Genomic DNA, 18,904 nt, shown 5'->3' on the forward strand with positions numbered 1-18,904 from the left:
GCCCAGACTGTGGTTTGGCTAATTAGAGGGTCTGTTTTCTCACAAATATCTATAGTAATTAAAATTAGGCAAATAAAGGCTGCAGTTACAGCCCGTGAAAGAGCAAGATGCAAATTCAGGAAACGGCGACAGCGTGAAAAGCTTGTTTTATCTACAACTTCATTACATTTTCATATGCATGTGAATTCTGTGAAACCCAGAGCTGCACCTGCTGCAAAATACAAGAAGAACTGTTTCTAATTTACAAAAACACCACCAGTAAGTGTGAAACATGACCCCACCTGTCATGTGAGGGCCAGATCTTTTTTATTTGGGACCAGATCACCCTTAACAAACACATTCAACTGCAATTAGGCTGCATTAAGCCCCTGTTAAGTGCTGTTTAACGGCTGATAATGAGATCAGGGCTGATAGGTTATCTGGGTATCTAGTGTGTCAGTGGCATTTCGACGGCGGCGATGGTCCTGTAATCACATTGTCCCAACTGAGTCTTAGTGATGGCTGTAAACAAAGGCTCAGGCTCCCCTCACACAGGGAATTCTCCCTCGTGACAGATTTCACCTTCCAGCATCTGACATCTCTTTAGATTAATGATGAACAGACATTATTTTGTTCAATGTTTTCACACAGATTTGTAGCTTAATTATCTTAACTTAACCCGACTGTGAGACTTTACAGGACAGCTCACCAGCACACAGTCATGACGCCAAAACCTCGAGGTGGAAAATTGCTGTGGAAAATTTCCAAGAAAATTGGTTGAGACCCTTTTCTTCACATGACCACCAATGACTGGAGCTTTGCTGGGAAGTGCTGCATGAGTAAACGGCAGTGTTTCCCATCTCCATGTCCACAGCGTTTAAAGTGAGGATCACCAAGCCCGTCCCACAATCCTGCCTGGTGTTCTGTCCTACAAAGAGAACTGGGGTCATAGGTGAAAGTGGTGGCAGGACAGAACACCCGGACGGGTTATTGATCTTGCTGGACTGAATTGATGATCCCCAGTTTATAGAGAACCTGGACCCTTCGCCTTGTGTTTGGTGCCTCCTGCAGGACACCGATGGGGAAGTTCTACCAGAGCAGCATGTGTGAAAGATGGAAACCACTTGTCCTGCTGGTGTTTACAGTAAATTACCATCAACCAGAGTTCACACTTGCTGTGAGAAAACAATTCCACAGCTTTTTATTTGCCAGAAGTAGACCTCCATGGCCCGTTCTCCTCGCAGGGATTAGCTCTGGTTGCTCTTCTGGTGTATTAGATCCATGAAAACAGTCATATAGGAAGAGATTTCTCAGGGTTGGGTGCAGGCGCGGCTAGGCTCAGGTGCCTGAACAGTCACTCCAGTGATACAAAGGTCGCTGGTTCACTCCCGGACCACGTGTCAAACTGTCCTCGATTGTGATACCGAACCTCCAAATAAGCTGCGTGTTTTGTGTGCGAATGTTTGCGATGTTCCGATTGATCACGTGACTGTGATTGGGTGGATGAGGATTCGTAATGAGGGGTCAAAGGTGACTAAAAAGGTGCTCCTTCTCAAACAAGTCACTGTGCAAATGTCTCATGTGTGTTCTGACCCCCCAGTCTTAGGTCACCTGATTGTTCAGGCTCTCCAGCGGCATCTGGAAAGATTCCGCTCCGCTGTGACATCACAGAGGTGTCAGCTGACTGACACACGCGCTGCACCACGCGCCCGTCTGCTGCCATAACCGACGGCTGTTCTGTGCTGAAATATCACCGTCTCCCAATACACACTATCTGTGCGCGGATCTAGATTAGATTTAAACGTGCACTGTGAAGGGATTACGGCAAACCCGGGGTAAAATATTGTTTGCTAGCGAGACGTTAGAAGGACGTTTGAGTCTATTTAAAGGGGTGAAACATTATGCCTCCGCTGAAGGGATAAGAACATCACATGTATTACGTGTTCAGATGCACCACTCTATATTTATCAAATCATGAGGCCGAATACTCGTCCAAAAAACGCCTACCAAAGGACAGTCAGTGCTGCAGAGACGCCAGTCTAACAAGTCTTCACCCCCCTGACTGAGACCAGAGCAGAGGCAGCGAAGGTAGGAAACCATCATGTGTTGCACATACGTGTTAAATAAAATGCATACTCTCATTTGTTTAGCAGCAGCATATACATAATTTATATGATTAGATATTATTTGGTAAAATCTCAAATTTGCCTTTTTTTTTTAAAGGAGAAACGACACAAATTAGCGAATGCTTCCCGTTGATTTTGCAGGTCGCTTAAATCAAAATGGAGGAGTTTGAATGCAGCGTGGACATCTGCGACCAGGACTGGACGTCCTTCGTGGCGGAGTGTGAGGAGTGCAACCTGCTTCCTCCTTCATTAGCCAGGCTGGATGATTCGGGGATGAGCGACATTGACGACAAAGTGGGGTTTGTTCAGAAAGTGGAGCTGGCCTTTTCAGAGCTGGACCCCCCACGCTGCGAGGACTCCCCCGCCGATCGTTATCTCTGCAAGCACGGTGTCACGGGAATGGAGAGCATCCTCTCAGGCAGCGAGGAGGACATTCACCTGCAGTCTGTCAATGTGTTCTTTGAAAGGCTGAAAAGTGCTTCGGAGGCCGAGAAGCTCGCCGCGCCAAACCAAACAAGAGCCCCAACACAAAGAGACGTGAAGCAGGAGGCTGGTCACCGTAGTGACGGGCAACGAGCTAACAACGCCGCTCCAATGGAAAACATTCCCAACATAAACTTCCTGGCTGCCGCCAGTGATGCAGCTGCTGGTGAGACCACAGAGCCCATCAACGAGGATGGTGGCGGCATGTCTACCACGCCTGGAGGCAACACCTCGGGCTTCCGGAGCTCAGAACCAGTTGGTCCTGAGGAGCTGAAACAGGCCACGGACTCAGCTGGCGATGAGGTCAAGGTGGCGGAGCTGCGGACGCCTCTGAACATCGTCCAGCAGGAGGAGTTTCCTCCCAAGAAAGGTTTCACCAACTCATCTCGGAGTCACGTAGACACAAAGTGGAAGGACGCACACGCTTCCCTGTCCGACTCAACGGACACGAGCAAAACAGCGAGCCGAGAGTCATCTCCACTGTCCTCTGTCAGGAGGAAGAGGGCCAAGAAGAGACGGGCGGAGCCAGCCGAGACTCAGGTCTGGATCAAACCCAGCGACTCGGAGGAAGAGCAGCACGCACGGAGAGGAGGCATCGGCCTGCCTGTGGCTGAGCGCAATCATTTCTATGCTTTAAAAGTACCACAAAGACACGCAACGTCCGACTTCTCAACCATCAGCAGCCTCCCGGTGAAGCTGTCTGCCAGGGAGATAAAAGTAAAGGATCCGTCGGAAAGCCAATTTTCAGAGAGCATCTTTAGACGGTCAAGGTTCAGTGGAGGAGGCCTTAATGAAGACGGAGCAGGTAATGATCCGTCGCTAATCCCGCTGAATCAGACTGTTGTGTCCGTGCTGAACGGCAGCGGTCACGTGGCACAACATTTGCATCCGGCCAGGCAGTCGCACCTCGACGAGGAAATGATTCACATGTTTTGCTGTGAGAACGAGCAGCAGCGCAGCAGCCACACCGAGAAACGCTCCGCTGCAAACTCCCGCCCGGCTGGAGGAGCTGGGAATCCTGGAATTCAGTGGCATCCCATGCTTACAGACCAGTATGGATCCAGACTGGGACAGAGTTGTCCGTCTCTGAGCAGACCCGACTCCCCCAACGCAAAATCAAACCGTATGGATCGTACCAAATCCACCGACTCCAATTCACTGCCTGATAGACGCTGCCTAGCTCCATATCCGCCCCATTCAGATGCAGACATTCCAGCTCGGCCCCCAGTGTTGCTGTCGTCCTCTGATTTAGACGTTGTATCTGGTGGAAGCGCAGGGGCCGAGAGGGCACAAACGCCGGCAGCCGCCCCACCAGATCTGCACATCTGTGAACATTCACTAACCAGCCTGACCGATATCACTCCAGTGTCGTCCTGCTGTACTCTGGACACAGAATCAGGCGTGTCGCTGTCAAATGGAACCATCACAGACCTCTCCTACAGTTCCTGTTTGTCCGTTAGCCAAAATGACTCCCGATGTTCGGGAGAAAAACCATCGCCAACAAAACAGCAGGAGGAGGAGGAGGAGAGGTCAGCGCCTGAGGCAGATGATGCCGCTGCACCACCTAAAGCAGAAGGAAAACCCGACGACGCGCCTGATTCAACACATTCAGTGTTTGCTATGTCTTCTTTTTGGAGTGAGATGGAGAAACTGACGATTAACGACATCCTGGGTTTACGTAAGATGGAGCAAACTGCTTCTCTGAGCGCCCCCCCGCCAGTGGAGGAGAGCGAGAAGCCTGCAGAGTTTGTTCTGACTGATTCAGGCCTTTACACCGATGCGCTTAAGCCTGGACAAACCAGCGTCCCCGTCCCTTCAGAGAGCCGCCCCCTCCCAGTGGGCCAGAGTGCTAACAGCTACAGCAGCATGGCGACAGCTACAGGCTTCCACTCCAGCAGTGGCCCAACATCCTTCAGGAGGATTTGTAAAACTGTCAGCATGCAGAATCTCTGCTCTCTGGAGTCTGTCCGCCTCAGCCAGAAGGACCAACCACTGCCGAGTCTGGATGAAGAAGACTTGGAAAAAGTGGGGCGTTTTCCTGACGGACCCGTGTCCGACACGGAAGCGGGCGGCTACAGCGTCTCTCTCGGAGGGATCTTCCAGTACATTTTTGGAAAGCAGTCAGCTCCTCAGCGTCACACGGGCGGCGCGCCCTCCCTCCCCACGGAAGGATATTCCCTCGCTGAGACCTATGACCACTTCATGTCAGACTGTAACGCGGACAGCACCCTCGAGCCTCTTGTCCCGGCACAGGCTCGGTCCAAGCACGGCTCCCGCTCAGCCGGCAGAACGCTGGAGTTCCCAGAGGCGTATGAATACTTCTTCGCTTCCTCATCGTCCGACGAGTCTGCTGCAGAATCTGATGGAGAGGAGGACAGCGGTCCAGCGAGGGTGGTGGGGAGGCTCAGGAGAACATCGAATGCTTCGGAGCTCTCTACAGATATTTATGATAATTTCTTCACCGACTGTGATTTCGAGCAGAGTTCCTTTTGGACGAACACCTTCTCCTTCAGGAACCTGCTGTTTTCCGGATCCACAGAAGAGCGACGGACTGTTTCAGGCTCCTTTGTGCCTCAGAGGCCGAGCGGCTTTCAAATTACAGTTAATTCTGGAGAAGCTGCGGACAACGAAGACTGGATGTTTTCTGATCTCTACCCTGTTGAAGACGGCCTTTCACACCTGCTGCCTCCGCATCCTTTCACACATGAAGACCTGCAGGTGGCTGTTCCCAGTCCAAGTAAGTCCAGTTACATCACCAGCTGCCACACGTCACCACACGAGCACAGATGAGTGATTAGGTTCGAGCACATGCTTAAACAGCTCTTCTGGGTTTTTACGCCGTTCTGAAATGGATGGGGCCTTGACAGTAATCCAGGTTTGCTGTCGCGTAAAGGTTTTCCTTCGCTCGTGGACAGTTATGATTAGGAAATGTAATCTGCTCAGTCAGCTGTTAAGAGCCGTGACCAGAGATTCTCTTACAGCAGCTGCCACGGGGACGCTCGCCGCAGGCGCGCCGAGAACGACTGTCGGACGTGATAAGTCGACTTCAGTCCATGAGTGACCCCGCTAAGCTGGTTGCAGAAAGCTCTTAATCATTTGGCTGTGAAGGGAGATCACATTTGCTCAATTCGATGTATTTAATATCATCTTTAGATGGTCGTCAGATATCCTTTCCGGTTTGGAGAAAGTCATCTGTGTTTGGTTTAACTGCAATAAACAGCATCATAACAGGAAGTCGAGACATTTAGCCACGACCTCTCATAGAATAAACGTGTGAGAACCCTTAACCAGGGTAGCAGCTGAGGTTTGTCATCAAATGTCATGTTTTCATTATAGAATGAGACAGAACTATTATTGTCATCACAGAAATAACCCTTCATCCAAAACATGGCACCTTTGAGAGGAAAAGGCCTCGTTCTACTACAATGTTACGCACACGACTGTTGCATTCAACAACATCGCCACGAGGCGTCGCTGTTTGTCACAATCCTCTGTTTTCTTTTAAGGGTTGGACGCCCCCCTCCTTCCCCTGAAACAGTCAGACATGTGTCTGGTTTGCATTGCCTTTGCTTCATGGGTCCTAAAGACTGCAAACCCACAGGTTGGAGATGCCTGGAAGGCTGGTATGTTGTAAAATATGGCAAATGGAATAACAAATTGTATTTTTATTTACTTTTACAAACCCCAGTAGTTACCTCTTCTTCTTTAAAGAGTGCAACTGGGGCTTTAGCACACTGTAGCATCACATGCACGAGTATGAGGCCATTTGCCTGTCAAAGATACTTTTTAATCTATTTTGTTAATCATATTTTACAGAAATAATAGATCCATTCAGGAGCATTTGATACTGTTAAAACTGCATTCAAATCTATCAGCATTTATTTCATTTATTTGTTTTTAATTGGTTTTAATGGTCAATGTTCAATTTGCACTCAGTTGATTTTAACTTTCAAAATGCCTTAATAACTATGACCTAAATTCTTGAAATAGCTGAAAATATATATAATATCACTCTAAATACTACTGCTAACCTTTGACATGAATACCCACCCTTTTTGTCTTATTTTTACAGTTCTTCTTGCCAACGTGAGTGCTCTGTCTGCCATCAGATATCTGAGGAAATATGTCAAGGACACAGCAGCCAGCGAGGACATATTGCATGTTGACTCCTAAAGTCTCCAGCAATAAAAGACAATTCACACATGCAACATCAACGTGTTGATGAGGACATGATGAGACCCTGCCTGTACAGGAGCAGGAGAATCATTTATGAGGGACTATCCTTTGAGAAATGTGTTAAATGCTTCATGTGCTTTTGCTTGTTTGTTCTGTTCACATAAAAACAGGAGCTGAAAGTCACATATGTTCCCTGGAGATGCAGGTTAGGACAGGTTTATTCAGAAGATGAGTCAAAATGTGATAAAGGGATTAGAGGTTCTATTTTCCCAACCTAGGAAACATGGCTGGATTATATTTATCTTCAATCAAGGAACAATCTTTTCATAGGTAATGTTTTTCTCTTTTGGTTTCTTTAATTCTGTTTTCAAGAGAACACTTGTGTTGTTCTTGGGACTGTATTCTGTGCCAGTACAAGTATGATTTTATGAAGAGTATTTTATTTTAGATTATTATTTCTGTGTGATAATTCTACTGAGTATTTTACCTACAGTTTTGACCATATATTTGGTTAGCGCAATGATCCCTTTAGCCCCTAGGGGGCAGCATACACCCTTTTATGCGCTCTTTACTCTTTACTTTGGATTCAAAGCCGTGACCTTCTCACCCCTGATTCACGCAGATATCAGTTGGTCTAAACATGTGTGGCTGTTGAGCAGACACATGAGACTGAGGTCTGTGGCTGTAGCAAATTTATTACTTCATTAAAGGAAGTGGTTCCTTCGTTGCTATCATCGATTCATTGCTTTTTCAAATTTACATCCTATTTTGTTTTGAAAGATTCACGTCCAGATTAACTTCAGCTGGGGCATGTTGAAACATAAAAAACACACCGTTCTAACTGATATTAGCAAATATTAGCATTTGCTTAGAATTGCCTGATACATAGGCAACTATACAATCCTGCATCTTTGACAGCTGCATCAAGTGTAATAATCAACCAGAAGTAAACAATGTGTTCTCATTTTTATTTAAAAATATAAATTAACACGTCAAACTAAGCTGGAAAGATAGACCAGAGTAGTGATACAGACATAGGTACCATTCAGGACAGTAGATTGATGCCTTGTTAACAGGATAAATAAACAACATTTTTCAAAAATATGCACATTTAATAAGTTATTCCTTTTGGAATGCTTTTGTATCATCAATGTGGAACAAAACAAACCAAAAAAGAGAGAACTGGACAGCATGTTAAACAACACTTTAAATATTTCATCATAATGCAGTTGTTTTTATTTGCACTACGTGAGCGCGATGACACAGAATACTGCAATCATTACACGTTATTGTCGTTATAGACTTTGTTTTCCTCTATTTCAAATGCTACATGTCAACAGTAGGAAGTCTGCTTCCCCCTCCTCGTCCAGTACTTGCACTCCCTCCCCTGCTCCACCACCCAGCGTGTGACAACACATCCGGATTTGCCGGTTCATACTGTACGCAGGCCGCGCCGGTCGGCTCCCTGATAGAGATCTGTTGTTTGCACACGTCCAGACAAGTGCTGGCCTATTGTTTTGTTTTATGACCATCTCTGCTGCGTTGCCATGACACCCAGGCCCCTGGCCCCAAAGTCTAATCCTGTCCGGTGTGTTGAATTTCCAGACGTTGGCTGAATCATTCCAGTGTCGCAGTCGTACTCCCAAATGTTGTCATAGTCGATTTCCTGGTCGTCGGGCTCGCTGGGTTCGAGGTACGAGTGGCAATCTGTAGGAATGATGGGAGAGTGAATTAGACACACACACACCTCAGCCAGACAGAATCAGAGACGGTGTAAATCACCTCGTATCATAAAGTACTGCTATTACAGTCCGCTGCTCTTCACCTACATTTGTTATGCACAACAGCAGGGAAGTATGCAGAAGTCAATTATTGTCTAATTACAGCAAAGAAAATTGCATCATTGTGAGTCTGTTTTTCTGACTGATAAGAGAGGTGGCAGGTGACTGCGTAGCCGCGCACAGCTGTCTGCTGTCAGTCATCCTGTGGGTGAACAGGGATTCTCCCACGGAGCTTCACTGAGCTCTTCAGTGGCACGTTTGTGGATTTCCTGTGCTTTGTACTCTCCCCTCTCTGTACTCGCCGACGGCCGAGAGATTTCAGTCAATCAAAAATAGACACGGTGAATTCAGGAAAGCCGACTGTTGTGTAGCTCACACGTGTGAGGGAATCTGACGCCTCGACGTTCGAAATATTGGGTATTGCCTCGAAGTATCGCTACATTTTATTTAGCCGCTGACTCACTACTGCGGCGCCAGTATGGAATCGGAGGATAAACAGACTTAACTAAAACTAGAAAATGGAGACTCCTCCTCAGCGTTAAAGAAGGCCTCCTTCGGGTTTGCTTTGATCATTTAAATAGTGATCAAAGGCGACGGAAGCGTGTGTATATGTCTTCGAAAATGCTAAATATGCTTTTGCCTCAGCCAGCACACCCTTTCCAAACAACGGAATCTTTCATCAGGTTTATGATTGCATTCCTTGTGCTCATACCTGGGGAGTAACTGTAAGGTGTGTACGATGTATTCCTCACACAGCTGGAAGGCAGAGCCATCTGCAGATGTGAAAACAGAAGTCAGTTTTGCCTGCTGTGAGCAGCTGTAACATACGTACTGGGAGTACTGGGGCGTGTCACAGACCTGCTCCTGCAGCTGGCCGGGCACCGGCAGCAGCTTCAGCCTCCACACGGCTTCGGCCCTCTGCTCAGCCTGCCCCTGACGGCTCTCTGTCTCGGGGCCCAAAGCGTCTCCCCTTGAATTGGTCAGAACCAGGCTTCTCCTGTTGCGCTTGCCCAGCGGAGGAGTGCAGAGCTGGAAGGATGGAGGCAGGAGCTGCTGGTCCTGCTGGTGTGGATGGTGCTGAGGAACACGCCAGGGTACGACAGATATTAGCACAGGAATCAGGAGATGGTAAAACACTAAATGTCTTTGGTTTGCAGATGCAAAACGACTAAGTATAAACTCCGTCTTTGAAATGAGATCCAGTGATACCGGTGACCCACTTACCAGTGCACTGACCTCGTCCAGGCAGTTGATTTCAGGGCTGCAGGGCTCATCGTAGAGGGGGGACAGCGGCTGTCGCGGGGCGCACATGTCCGAGTGGCGCTGCGGGTTCAGGGAGTAGTTTAGGGATGTCTGAGGAGTACTCCAGCTGTTAGACTGATCACAAGAGATCCAAGAGTTACTTTTAAACCCAGTAATGTATAAGAATCACAGTTAATCGGTCCAATCTGCCTGACATATTTCTCTGCCGTACCGAGCTCTGTAAGGTCACGGATCATAATCACTAAATCCGCATTTAAAAATCAGATTACAAATTACCGGTTTTGAACTAATGCCATTCATGATCCACAGTAATCCCATCTGTCTCCTTTTTAGCAGTCAGCGTTTTGTGTAAGAGCGTTTTTATCAGTCAGTCGAGCGGCAGCAACGCGCAGGTACCCTTTAAGCACCGGAAATCATTCAGAATTGGTGGCTAATGATTTACAACAGCCTCTCATCAGCAACCAGATTGATCTTTTAACCCCAATTTAAAGCACAAATGCCACCGCTAACACGTGTTGACGCCTCCATCTCTCCCGGCTGGCTTGTGGTGCCTATTTCAGTTCCTCCTCACATGACATGTAAAGTAAGTCAACAGTCCCAGAGGTGTATCTTGTTATCGCGTTTAACGGTCCGACTGAATTACCTTGACCAGCGGGACTTTCTCCAGCCGATGGCTGCTGGCGTGGTGCACGGCAGAGTAGGGCGTGCTGTAGATCTGAGATAGGACCGAAGCCTCGATGGGCTGGAGGTAAGAGCCGCGCTGAGGGGACGAGTAGCGCACGGACAGAGGTCGTAGGTCGTGCTCCGGCCTGGTGTGGGAGGATACGCTGTTGGTCCTGCTGCCCAGCCGGGTGGTTTCGGTGGAGGAGGGTCGACTGGAGGTGTACTGTATATGCAACAAAAGGCAAGGACGGAGTCAGCACAACACATCTGAGGGCTGAGCCAGCTCATGTCAAGCTAACTGGCTTCAATGGGCAAACTGGAGGCGTGTGGGTCACACTGAACGGGCAAAATGATTGTTTTTGAATCGTCTTCCTGTGAAACAGGTTAAACTGTAGCTCTTAGTTGATAATTAACTAACGTTACATTCATTTTTAGGAAGGAGCTGCTGCTCAGTATTGTTTTAGCAGCATGAAGCCAACTCCTAACATGTTTGTGTAAATATTGTTTATTGGCTCAGGAAGCCTTGACTACGCCTGACTTACACAGAGCGGCTCTGAATATCCTGGGGAAAGAGGGTCTTCTTTATGAACGGGTAAGTGGAGGTTGTAGGAGCCACGCCCGCTCGATTGTCTGAACTCGCTGTGCTCTTGACTGGCTCCGCTCCACCTGCTGAACTGTGGAGTCTAGATAACAAAGCAAAAGTGAGGAAAGTGAGGAAATTGAGGAAACGGTTTCTCTTGCACTTGTTGCTCTTAATCCCTCCGCCCACAGATCCACACGGCAGTTTGGCTCGCCTCACCTCTCTGTGTGTTGGGGTGTAGATGATGTCATACACCGGGGGTGGAGGGGTGAGAACCGGCACATCAGCAGCTTTGAAATGCCGGATCCAGTCACAGAACTCTGTCCTATCCAGACACGACACCACGATGGGGTTGATCAGCTTCCCTGGGAAGAGAGGAGGACAAAGCCTGTCATTCGGCCCATTCGCTGGCTGGAATGTGCTACGGTCAGACTGTGGTTCTGGGGATAAGACCAGCTCATTCATGGGGGGGTTACACACTGTGACACCAGTAGATTCATGGAAAAGGGCACTCGAAACACGCGTAGGAGCGTGCGCTCACGAGGATCCCTTTAAACTTTAAATGGCAGCTGAATGAGCGTGTTTACCTTCGATCATGAAGGTGTTGGGCCTGACGTCTTGACAGGGCGTGGTCACGGTTATCATGTTGAGTGGAAGTTTCCCCTGTAATCACGGTGACATGTTAACACAAAGTTGAGGGAAGAGACGCTTGTGCAGCGCTGGTGTGATTAGGAGCAAAGAGGGGTCACCTTATAGAAGAGCCCGTCGTTCTCCTCTGACAGGATGATCAGCGTGGATGGATACATCACCAACAGCCTGTCGCTCTGGTCCTGAGGACACACCACAAACAGGCCACTTGTAGATTAATACTCTGTTCAGTTAGTTGTCCTTAAAAGCCCCTTTGAAGAAGGATGTTCCCTCCAGTTGGACCAGTTAGTGGGGCATTTAAAGGTGCGGCAGACTCAAAGTTTATATTTCTTTGGCGGAGGGTGTGTCCGGACAGACAGCTGACATTCCAGCTGTGAGGTGAGTCGAGTCGCTGCATGAGCCGGGCAAATGCCTCTCCCACACCCATGCCCTAATTCTCACGTACATCAATCGGTCTGCCGCCATTTTCCACCGAGAATCGCACCCCAGCGTTCGTGCAAGTCACGTTGTTGTGGTTACATTTAATGGCTGCCAAGTGTTGGTGTACCAGTGTCACGTATCGGCAGGCACCCGTGATTTGGTTAGCTAATTTGCAGTTGCAGACATGGTTGCAGACCAGCAGGAGGGTAAATGTGTTTTGTGTAACAGAGGTGGCATCTGCGCAAACATTTAACCCACCCCGGCTCCCTCCCTCTTTACTGCGTTACAGTGAGGTAATGAGCGTGTTGCACAATCCCAAACCTGCTTGAGTCACCTGGATTTAAGGCTAATGTGAAAAGTCCCCAGAGTTTGGAAACATGTATCATCAGTTGTGGTGTGTTCCTCTATATTTCAGTAAACAGGCAATGATTCATCGTGCATGAGTACCTGACAGGGCAGGTGTTGCAGGCGCACTTTAGTGACATAGGTGATGGCCCCTAGACTGTCCCGCTGGGAGCCCTCCCACTCGTAGATGGGCTCCCTGTTGATGGAGTTCCTCAGCTCCTCTCTGCCTTCGGGGGTCTCTTCCTGGTTTAGCTGCCAATGAGAAGAATAAATATGAACTCCCTCTATTCTAAAGCAAATGTTGAATCAAGCAGCTTTGTTCCGGAAACATTCTGCTGTTTGTTCATGCAAAAAAAAAAAAGCCAACTAAGGTAAAAATCATCAAAACACGTATGTTCTATGATTGCGAAACACGCGTGGGTGTGGTGCCAGGCGGGAAGGTTGATTTGACTCTAACTCTGATGTGGTGGCTGATCCCTCAGATCCTGGACTTACTGGGCTTAATTTATTTTCAGAAAGAGTTGAAGCCCGAGCGTTTTCCTGGCAAACTCAGCGGGTAGATTAGGCTGCCATTGCATTCGCATTTAGCTGCCTTTCAGCCCACCCCGCTTTTGGCACCCTCCTGCCAACACAGGCGCTCAGCGCCGCCGAAGGCGCTTCACAGAACCATCACCTGCGTGTGACAACTCGTGCTCTCGGTTGTGTCGCGCAGGTTATGACAGAGATAGATTTGACACATTCCTCTTTGGAGTTTATAAATACTGTCCCAGATACTCCTCAGTGTCAGCTTTCTCCATCCATGACGGAAAAACCAGACAGATGAAGGTGTACCGTTCCAAAGTCTACTCACACTACAAACACTGTGAGAGCGTGGTGTAAATATGCCTGTTGGAGCTCGATGTCAGCCTTGTTACGTGCAATATCCTGTAACTTACCTTCACTCTGGTGTAGTTTCTGGCGGCGATCGCGGTTCCTCCGTTGGCCTCGATGTTCTCTTTGAGCAGACCGAACCACAGGTCCATCTCTTCCTGGTTGCCACAGTAGACGATGATGGGATTAAGGCTGACACCTGCAACATGTTCAAAAATGGAAAGTGTAACTGGAGCCTGTCATTATCAGCTTTTTCCAGACAACATTCTGCTATGGAGGTAAATCGGCGAGGGTTGCCCTCAATCTGCTTCCTCGGAACAGGTTATGTAATACGTCCAATAAATGCTAGCACATGTTCGAGACGGCCAACCGCATCCGAGACCCTCCTTGACCTTCTTCGTTTGGTATTTAAAAGTCTTGCAGAGCCGTCCTCCCACACACAGCTTACCCAGGAGTAAAGGACAGGAGCTGGGATAAAAAGAATTGGAATCCCCCTCCGTCTATCAGTCCCACACATACCAGAGATAACCAGCAGAGATAGCTTGTTTTTTTCCAGCCCCGTGGCTTTGTGCTGACGGGAACCGAAGCTGGATGCTTATTATTAAACTTTCTTTTTGGACCATGAGTTTCTGTTTTGAAGAGGCAGGACATCGGGGTGTTTGGTTACATTTCAGTGAAATAGGTGTTTTTTTTAATCTAGATTAATTCATTCTTTATTATTCAGTCATGTGGCATATTCCTGGAATTTTCACATTTCTCGTAGTGCGTCTGCTTCATCACTATTGAACTCACTTTGTACCCACTACACAATAAAACTGATTCAGAGGTTTTGGCCAACTCAAGCGAAGAGTCAGGCAGAGAATCTCTGCATCGCGTCTCACTTGACTCACAATTCCGTCATTGTTTTCTCTTCACGTTTCCTGCCACTGATGTCTCCCATACGGCAAATAAGACTCACGCTGAACAAAGCAATCAAAGTGATGAAGACAGCGAGGAAACGGAGACGTCACAGCACGAGAAACCGATGAGTGTCAATATTATAACAGCAGAGCGGTTTCAGATATCAGTAAGGCTAACGCAGTAAAAACACACAGACACTTATCGGCCAGTGTAATCTTTCCTCACATTTAATTTGTAATGTGATAACTCAGCCCGGACCTCTCGCTGGGTTTCCCAGGCAAAGATCAAAGTTATCTATTTAGAGGGATCATATTGTTTTAGCCGTTCGGCTCACATGCTGAGTGCATTTCTGTCGGCATTAACCTGAGCAGGCTTTGGAATGTGCCACAGATTATATGTAGTGACAAGGTTAAGAGTGGTAGCAGAGCTTTTCTGCACGACAGCTGGGCCGACTTTAGCGCACCTGTCGTCTAACAAGCAGGGCCTTTAAGGCTACTTTGGCCCCCTAACCGAGGGCGAAGGGGGCTCGGCTCTAGTTAGTGTTGGGGTTGAGAGGAGGTGAAGAGGGTCGCAGCACCTTTGAACCGCTGGAATGTGACAACACTGGAAAAGCTGTGGATTGGAAATAGCCCATAGTTCGGTGCAGGTTCGAGCAGGACTGACAAGTTCTGCTTTGATCTATAGCTGATATGCCGGGGAGGTATTTTTAGAACAACAGGAGAGGGCAAAAATAGCGACAAATAAACTGGGAATAATGTCAGAGGAGGATGAGGACGCCAGTTCGCTCAGCTTTCTACTCTCAAAGTCAACCGTGGCTTGTATAAACATCCTGCTGGATTAGGTGGTTACAGTAAGTGTGAGTGAAGAAGACTTGACATAGACGGTCGAAATCGCAGAGAGATGATTGAAACCTGTCCAGGGGCACGCGCTAACACCCACACGTGTCTCTGCTGAACGTACCATTTATCTGAAAGGCAAATTCCTGGGGCTGGCTGTGGTTGCAGTTCTGCTGCAGGTTGCAGATTGTGAGTTCCTTCAGTGGAAGAGTTCCCTGCACAGAGAAACAACACAAAAAAGAGGCAATTTACTCTTTTTTTCCTTTACTCTTATGCTTGAGGTGAGCTAGTCTTTCAGCTCAAACCGATAACAGTGGACCGATAATAGTGGATCAATGCCGTTAGCGATGATTTCATGTCTGCATTGCCTCTGCTGACAATCATACTGTGACTAATACGCCGCAGCACACAGGCGCTGAGCTGTTTTTATTTTTACAGTAACACGGAGCCTTAAGTAGGGATGATTAATGGATGCTCAGACTTTGCAAGACAAGAAGGAGCATCATCACACCATCTGTTTATCAACACAGCTCAGGTTGACAGGCTCACGCCAACCCAAAACTCCCGTCTAGACGAATCCAATTGAACTGATTAAAACAGATGAATCAATAGAAGCATTGTCAAATGTAAAGCAAAGCAAATGTAAAGCCGCGACTGCATAATATGCATACATATTATGTAAAAGAATCTCACCTGGTAGGTCAATCCGGTTGGGTTGTTGGAGACAAAATGCAGGTGTGTCTGGAACAGATCCAGGTAGCAGTCATGTACATCCTGTAGAGATAATGTGTAAAGTCGGAGGGTGGGGGGGGTGTTAGTCAGCGGTTGATAACAAAACACCTCGGTGTGAGAGTTAACGTGTTGCAAGTTAACTGTAATCCCTCCACTGAGTGCTGTCAGAGCACTCTTATTGTGTGGGCAGCTTCTTAATCCCAAACTAAGCTCTTGTTTCCTGTGCAGAGAAATGATGACTGAGAATAAACTTAATAAATCATATTACTGCGAAGGTGAAGGTGAAGAGAGGATTCAAAGAGGGCAGATTGACACAGTTATGGTTCGAAAACCTGATTATTTATGTCGTTTAGGTCCTTTAAGGTTTGGGGTTTGGGGCAGACGTTTTGCAATGATGAAGGAATTTTTGTCGTGAAGGTACGCCACGATTTAACGACCGAATTGTTCACGTGTGGTTTTTCGCAGCATTTGTAATCGTCGTTCCCTGGCTCTGTGGTAAACAGCCTCGGAATGCCGTGTTCCCTCGCGGCTGCGGCAGCATTCCTCTCATGTATCTTTGAACTTTTTGAGCTGTTGTGTCACAGCTCTGGCAGGCTGCGTTTCCCCACGTCCTCCGCCGCTTCCTGAGAACTCTCTTCCTCCCCCTGACGTTTGCTCCCATAGGTATTTCGCAACTCCGGCAGAAGCGCACAAGTCCAAACACAGGCTGGAAAACGGATTACATTATTCACGTTCAGCCACTACGTCAATGCCAGCTGTGAGTTTCAGTGAGCTGGTTGGCTCGAGAACAACATCCTGTTGGTCTCCATGTGTGCTTTATATGAGACACATTAAGGAGCCGTGGGATGTGTCATCGGAGTCTTGGTCTTTGTTGGACACCGCAGCCACAAATATACTGAGATTTACTGACTTTCTGTCCTGTGCGGTTGTAAATACGCTGTTTTGTTGCAATCACCTGGCAGTGGAGGAAGCGGAAGCGAACTTTGGAGCTGTGAATCATGCGCCCATAGTTCTTCACGTTGATGCTGCTCTTCTTCCAGCCACTGGCCGGGTCGTAGGGTGGATCCCATTTTATGTTCTCTATCGTCTCCAGATCTTTATGGGACATTTCCTGCCACAGAATCACAATGTTATTCATGTTAATGCGGCACTGATACACCAGACGGACCTCTGAAGTTGGAGGTGTAGACAGAGAGCCGCGTTCTTACCTTCCTGGGGGTGACGGTGCAGAGGATGTTGATGATGCTGTTCGACTTCTCCTGCCCCTCTTGGGGATTCTTCTTGCGAAACAGCCGACTGCTGCAGAAAAGAGAGCACAAGCGAGTGTTACGCCTCGCTACCGTCACCGGGCCTCCGCGCTGCATCTCAAAGCCGTCAGAGATCGTTTGAATTGGGGTTTGTGTCTCATGTAAATGGGCCAGAGCGCCGTCCTCTGTCCTCATTAATGACGATCATTTAAATGACAGGAACAATCAGGTCCTGTGTTCCTGATAGGGGCTGTCCACAGCAAAATCAGCATTCAATGTCTCTCTTGTTTGGCGTGACCCTCATCTGTTACCACCGGTGTCAAAGCCCCCCTGCTGCATTGATAAGGCACTGGGATCGCTTTTACAACCCCAGCCTGGAGTTTATCTCCGCATCTGCGCGTGTGTACATGTGCTAATGTCCCAAGGGCAACAATATGGCCTTTTGTTCGCCCGGTGGGAACTGAGGTTGGTCTATTCAGGAAGTCGGTGTCCAGCATCGATCACTGATCAGCTGAGGGTGACGTTCCACTGCAGCCACTTTTATTCATTCTCATACAGGTGAGATTTGCCCGGTAAGGTTTGGAAGGATGACACTCCTCAAGTCACTGCTGTGGAGTTCACAGCTGCTCCTGCTTTCTCCTGATCCACCAGCGTTCAGCAGACAAGCAGGAAACACTAAATATAGCGACCACTGTGAACCACTTTTGGGTTTCGGAGCATTTTTCTCTTGGTACGTTTGCCGAAGGCTGACTGACTCATCAGGGAGCGAGGCAGAGTGAGAAAAAGGTTAATTAGAATCAGATGTGTTGGTCCAATAGCCCGGACTGTACAAAAGACATGCCCAGACACGTGAAGGTAGTCTTAAGTGGACCCACTTCCACCCTTCAGCTCCTGATTCACCCCGGGGTCAGCTCATGACCGGAGCTTTACTCATATCATGTGTCATAAAGCAGACATAATCCTAATGAACTCTAATTTGACACATATGATCGGGGTAACAAATGAGGTCAGCTCCTGGTTTTGGAGGGAAACCGGACTCGCTGACAGCTGGACTATCACCTCAGAGGGAGACAAATGGCAGCAGGATTGTTGGGCACCATTCAATCTGGGCAGTATACCCAGTATTACCAGTTGGTCCCAGCCACGGGCTCAGAACTATTCACAACCTTTGATTCACCCCACTGCGGACAGAAAAACCAAGAATTCCCTGCAGCTGTAACAGAGTCTGGAATAACACCCAGCTGTCAGAAACAGAGGGAGGACCCGGAGGTTCCTACCTGTTCCTGCGTATGAAACTCTTGCTGGAGAATCTGAAGTTATGCTGGGGGACGCATGACATGGAGCTCCCCATCCTGCCTCGGGTCCTTGGGGCTTGGCTGAGACTCTGAAACCAAGTGTAGTCCGTCTGCAGAGGGTGGCGTTAATCCAAGAGCGCTGTGTGCTCGCCACTGGAGTCACGCTGGTACTGAGCAGGGAGTGTGCAGGGTTAGAGCTGAGGCCGGTGAGTGTGTGTTTGCGTAAAAAGGGGTGGGGTTTGTCTGCTGTGTGTGTGTGAGTGTGTCTGCATGTGTGTGTGTGAGTGTGTGTGTGTGGGTGTGTCAAACCAGCAGGAATCAACACCTCTACTGAGTAGCCTCTGTCTGTTAAATCAATCCAAACAACAAAGACTGGAGCATTGGGGAACGAGTGTGCCATTTCACACCCTTCAGGGGCCAAATGGTTCTTATTGTTGCCCCCCCCACCGCAGTCAGTGGCCACTCATCCCACTGGATGGTGTGGCTGTGGCAGGAGGACGATGGGAGCCTCCACCGACATGCCTAGACATGAAAAACATCACCAGACTCACGTATTCTAT

At 48.2% G+C, this 18,904-nt stretch overlaps 2 protein-coding genes across 2 annotated transcripts; one reads left to right on the forward strand and one right to left on the reverse strand.

The window, feature by feature from the left end:
• Positions 1-1,442: 1,442 nt before the first annotated feature.
• On the forward strand, positions 1,443-7,491 carry LOC130530741 (PPARGC1 and ESRR induced regulator, muscle 1). Its single transcript, XM_057042228.1, has 4 exons — positions 1,443-2,067; positions 2,247-5,325; positions 6,095-6,211; positions 6,661-7,491. The coding sequence occupies exons 2-4, from the start codon at positions 2,262-2,264 to the stop codon at positions 6,759-6,761; spliced, it is 3,282 nt and encodes a 1,093-aa protein (XP_056898208.1). The 5' UTR covers positions 1,443-2,067; positions 2,247-2,261; the 3' UTR covers positions 6,762-7,491.
• Positions 7,492-7,711: 220 nt separating this feature from the next.
• Positions 7,712-18,545, reverse strand: plekhn1 (pleckstrin homology domain containing, family N member 1). The gene is made up of 16 exons (XM_057042232.1): positions 18,327-18,545; positions 17,011-17,101; positions 16,758-16,913; positions 15,764-15,844; positions 15,195-15,285; positions 13,400-13,533; positions 12,567-12,716; positions 11,801-11,881; positions 11,639-11,714; positions 11,271-11,416; positions 11,014-11,154; positions 10,452-10,694; positions 9,770-9,922; positions 9,404-9,622; positions 9,258-9,318; positions 7,712-8,471 (listed from the first exon to the last, which is right to left on the reverse strand). Exons 1-16 carry the CDS (start codon positions 18,398-18,400, stop codon positions 8,287-8,289), a joined length of 2,082 nt encoding a protein of 693 aa, XP_056898212.1. The 5' UTR covers positions 18,401-18,545; the 3' UTR covers positions 7,712-8,286.
• Positions 18,546-18,904: the final 359 nt, after the last annotated feature.

This window comes from Takifugu flavidus, chromosome 8 (assembly GCF_003711565.1).
Source record: "Takifugu flavidus isolate HTHZ2018 chromosome 8, ASM371156v2, whole genome shotgun sequence".
NCBI classification, from domain to species: domain Eukaryota; kingdom Metazoa; phylum Chordata; class Actinopteri; order Tetraodontiformes; family Tetraodontidae; genus Takifugu; species Takifugu flavidus.

Bases quoted from the DNA above. Each gene is read 5' to 3' on its own strand.
- LOC130530741 (XM_057042228.1), top strand. From the start codon at position 2,262: ATGGAGGAGTTTGAATGCAGCGTGGACATCTGCGACCAGGACTGGACG. The intron at 5,326-6,094 runs GTAAGTCCAGTT...TTTTCTTTTAAG, and splicing joins GGTGGCTGTTCCCAGTCCAA to GGTTGGACGCCCCCCTCCTT. The intron at 6,212-6,660 runs GTATGTTGTAAA...TTATTTTTACAG, and splicing joins TGGAGATGCCTGGAAGGCTG to TTCTTCTTGCCAACGTGAGT.
- plekhn1 (XM_057042232.1), bottom strand. From the start codon at position 18,400: ATGGGGAGCTCCATGTCATGCGTCCCCCAGCATAACTTCAGATTCTCC. The intron at 13,534-15,194 runs GTACGTTCAGCA...AACATGTTGCAG, and splicing joins ATTTGCCTTTCAGATAAATG to GTGTCAGCCTTAATCCCATC. The intron at 11,715-11,800 runs GTGACCCCTCTT...CCGTGATTACAG, and splicing joins ACGACGGGCTCTTCTATAAG to GGGAAACTTCCACTCAACAT.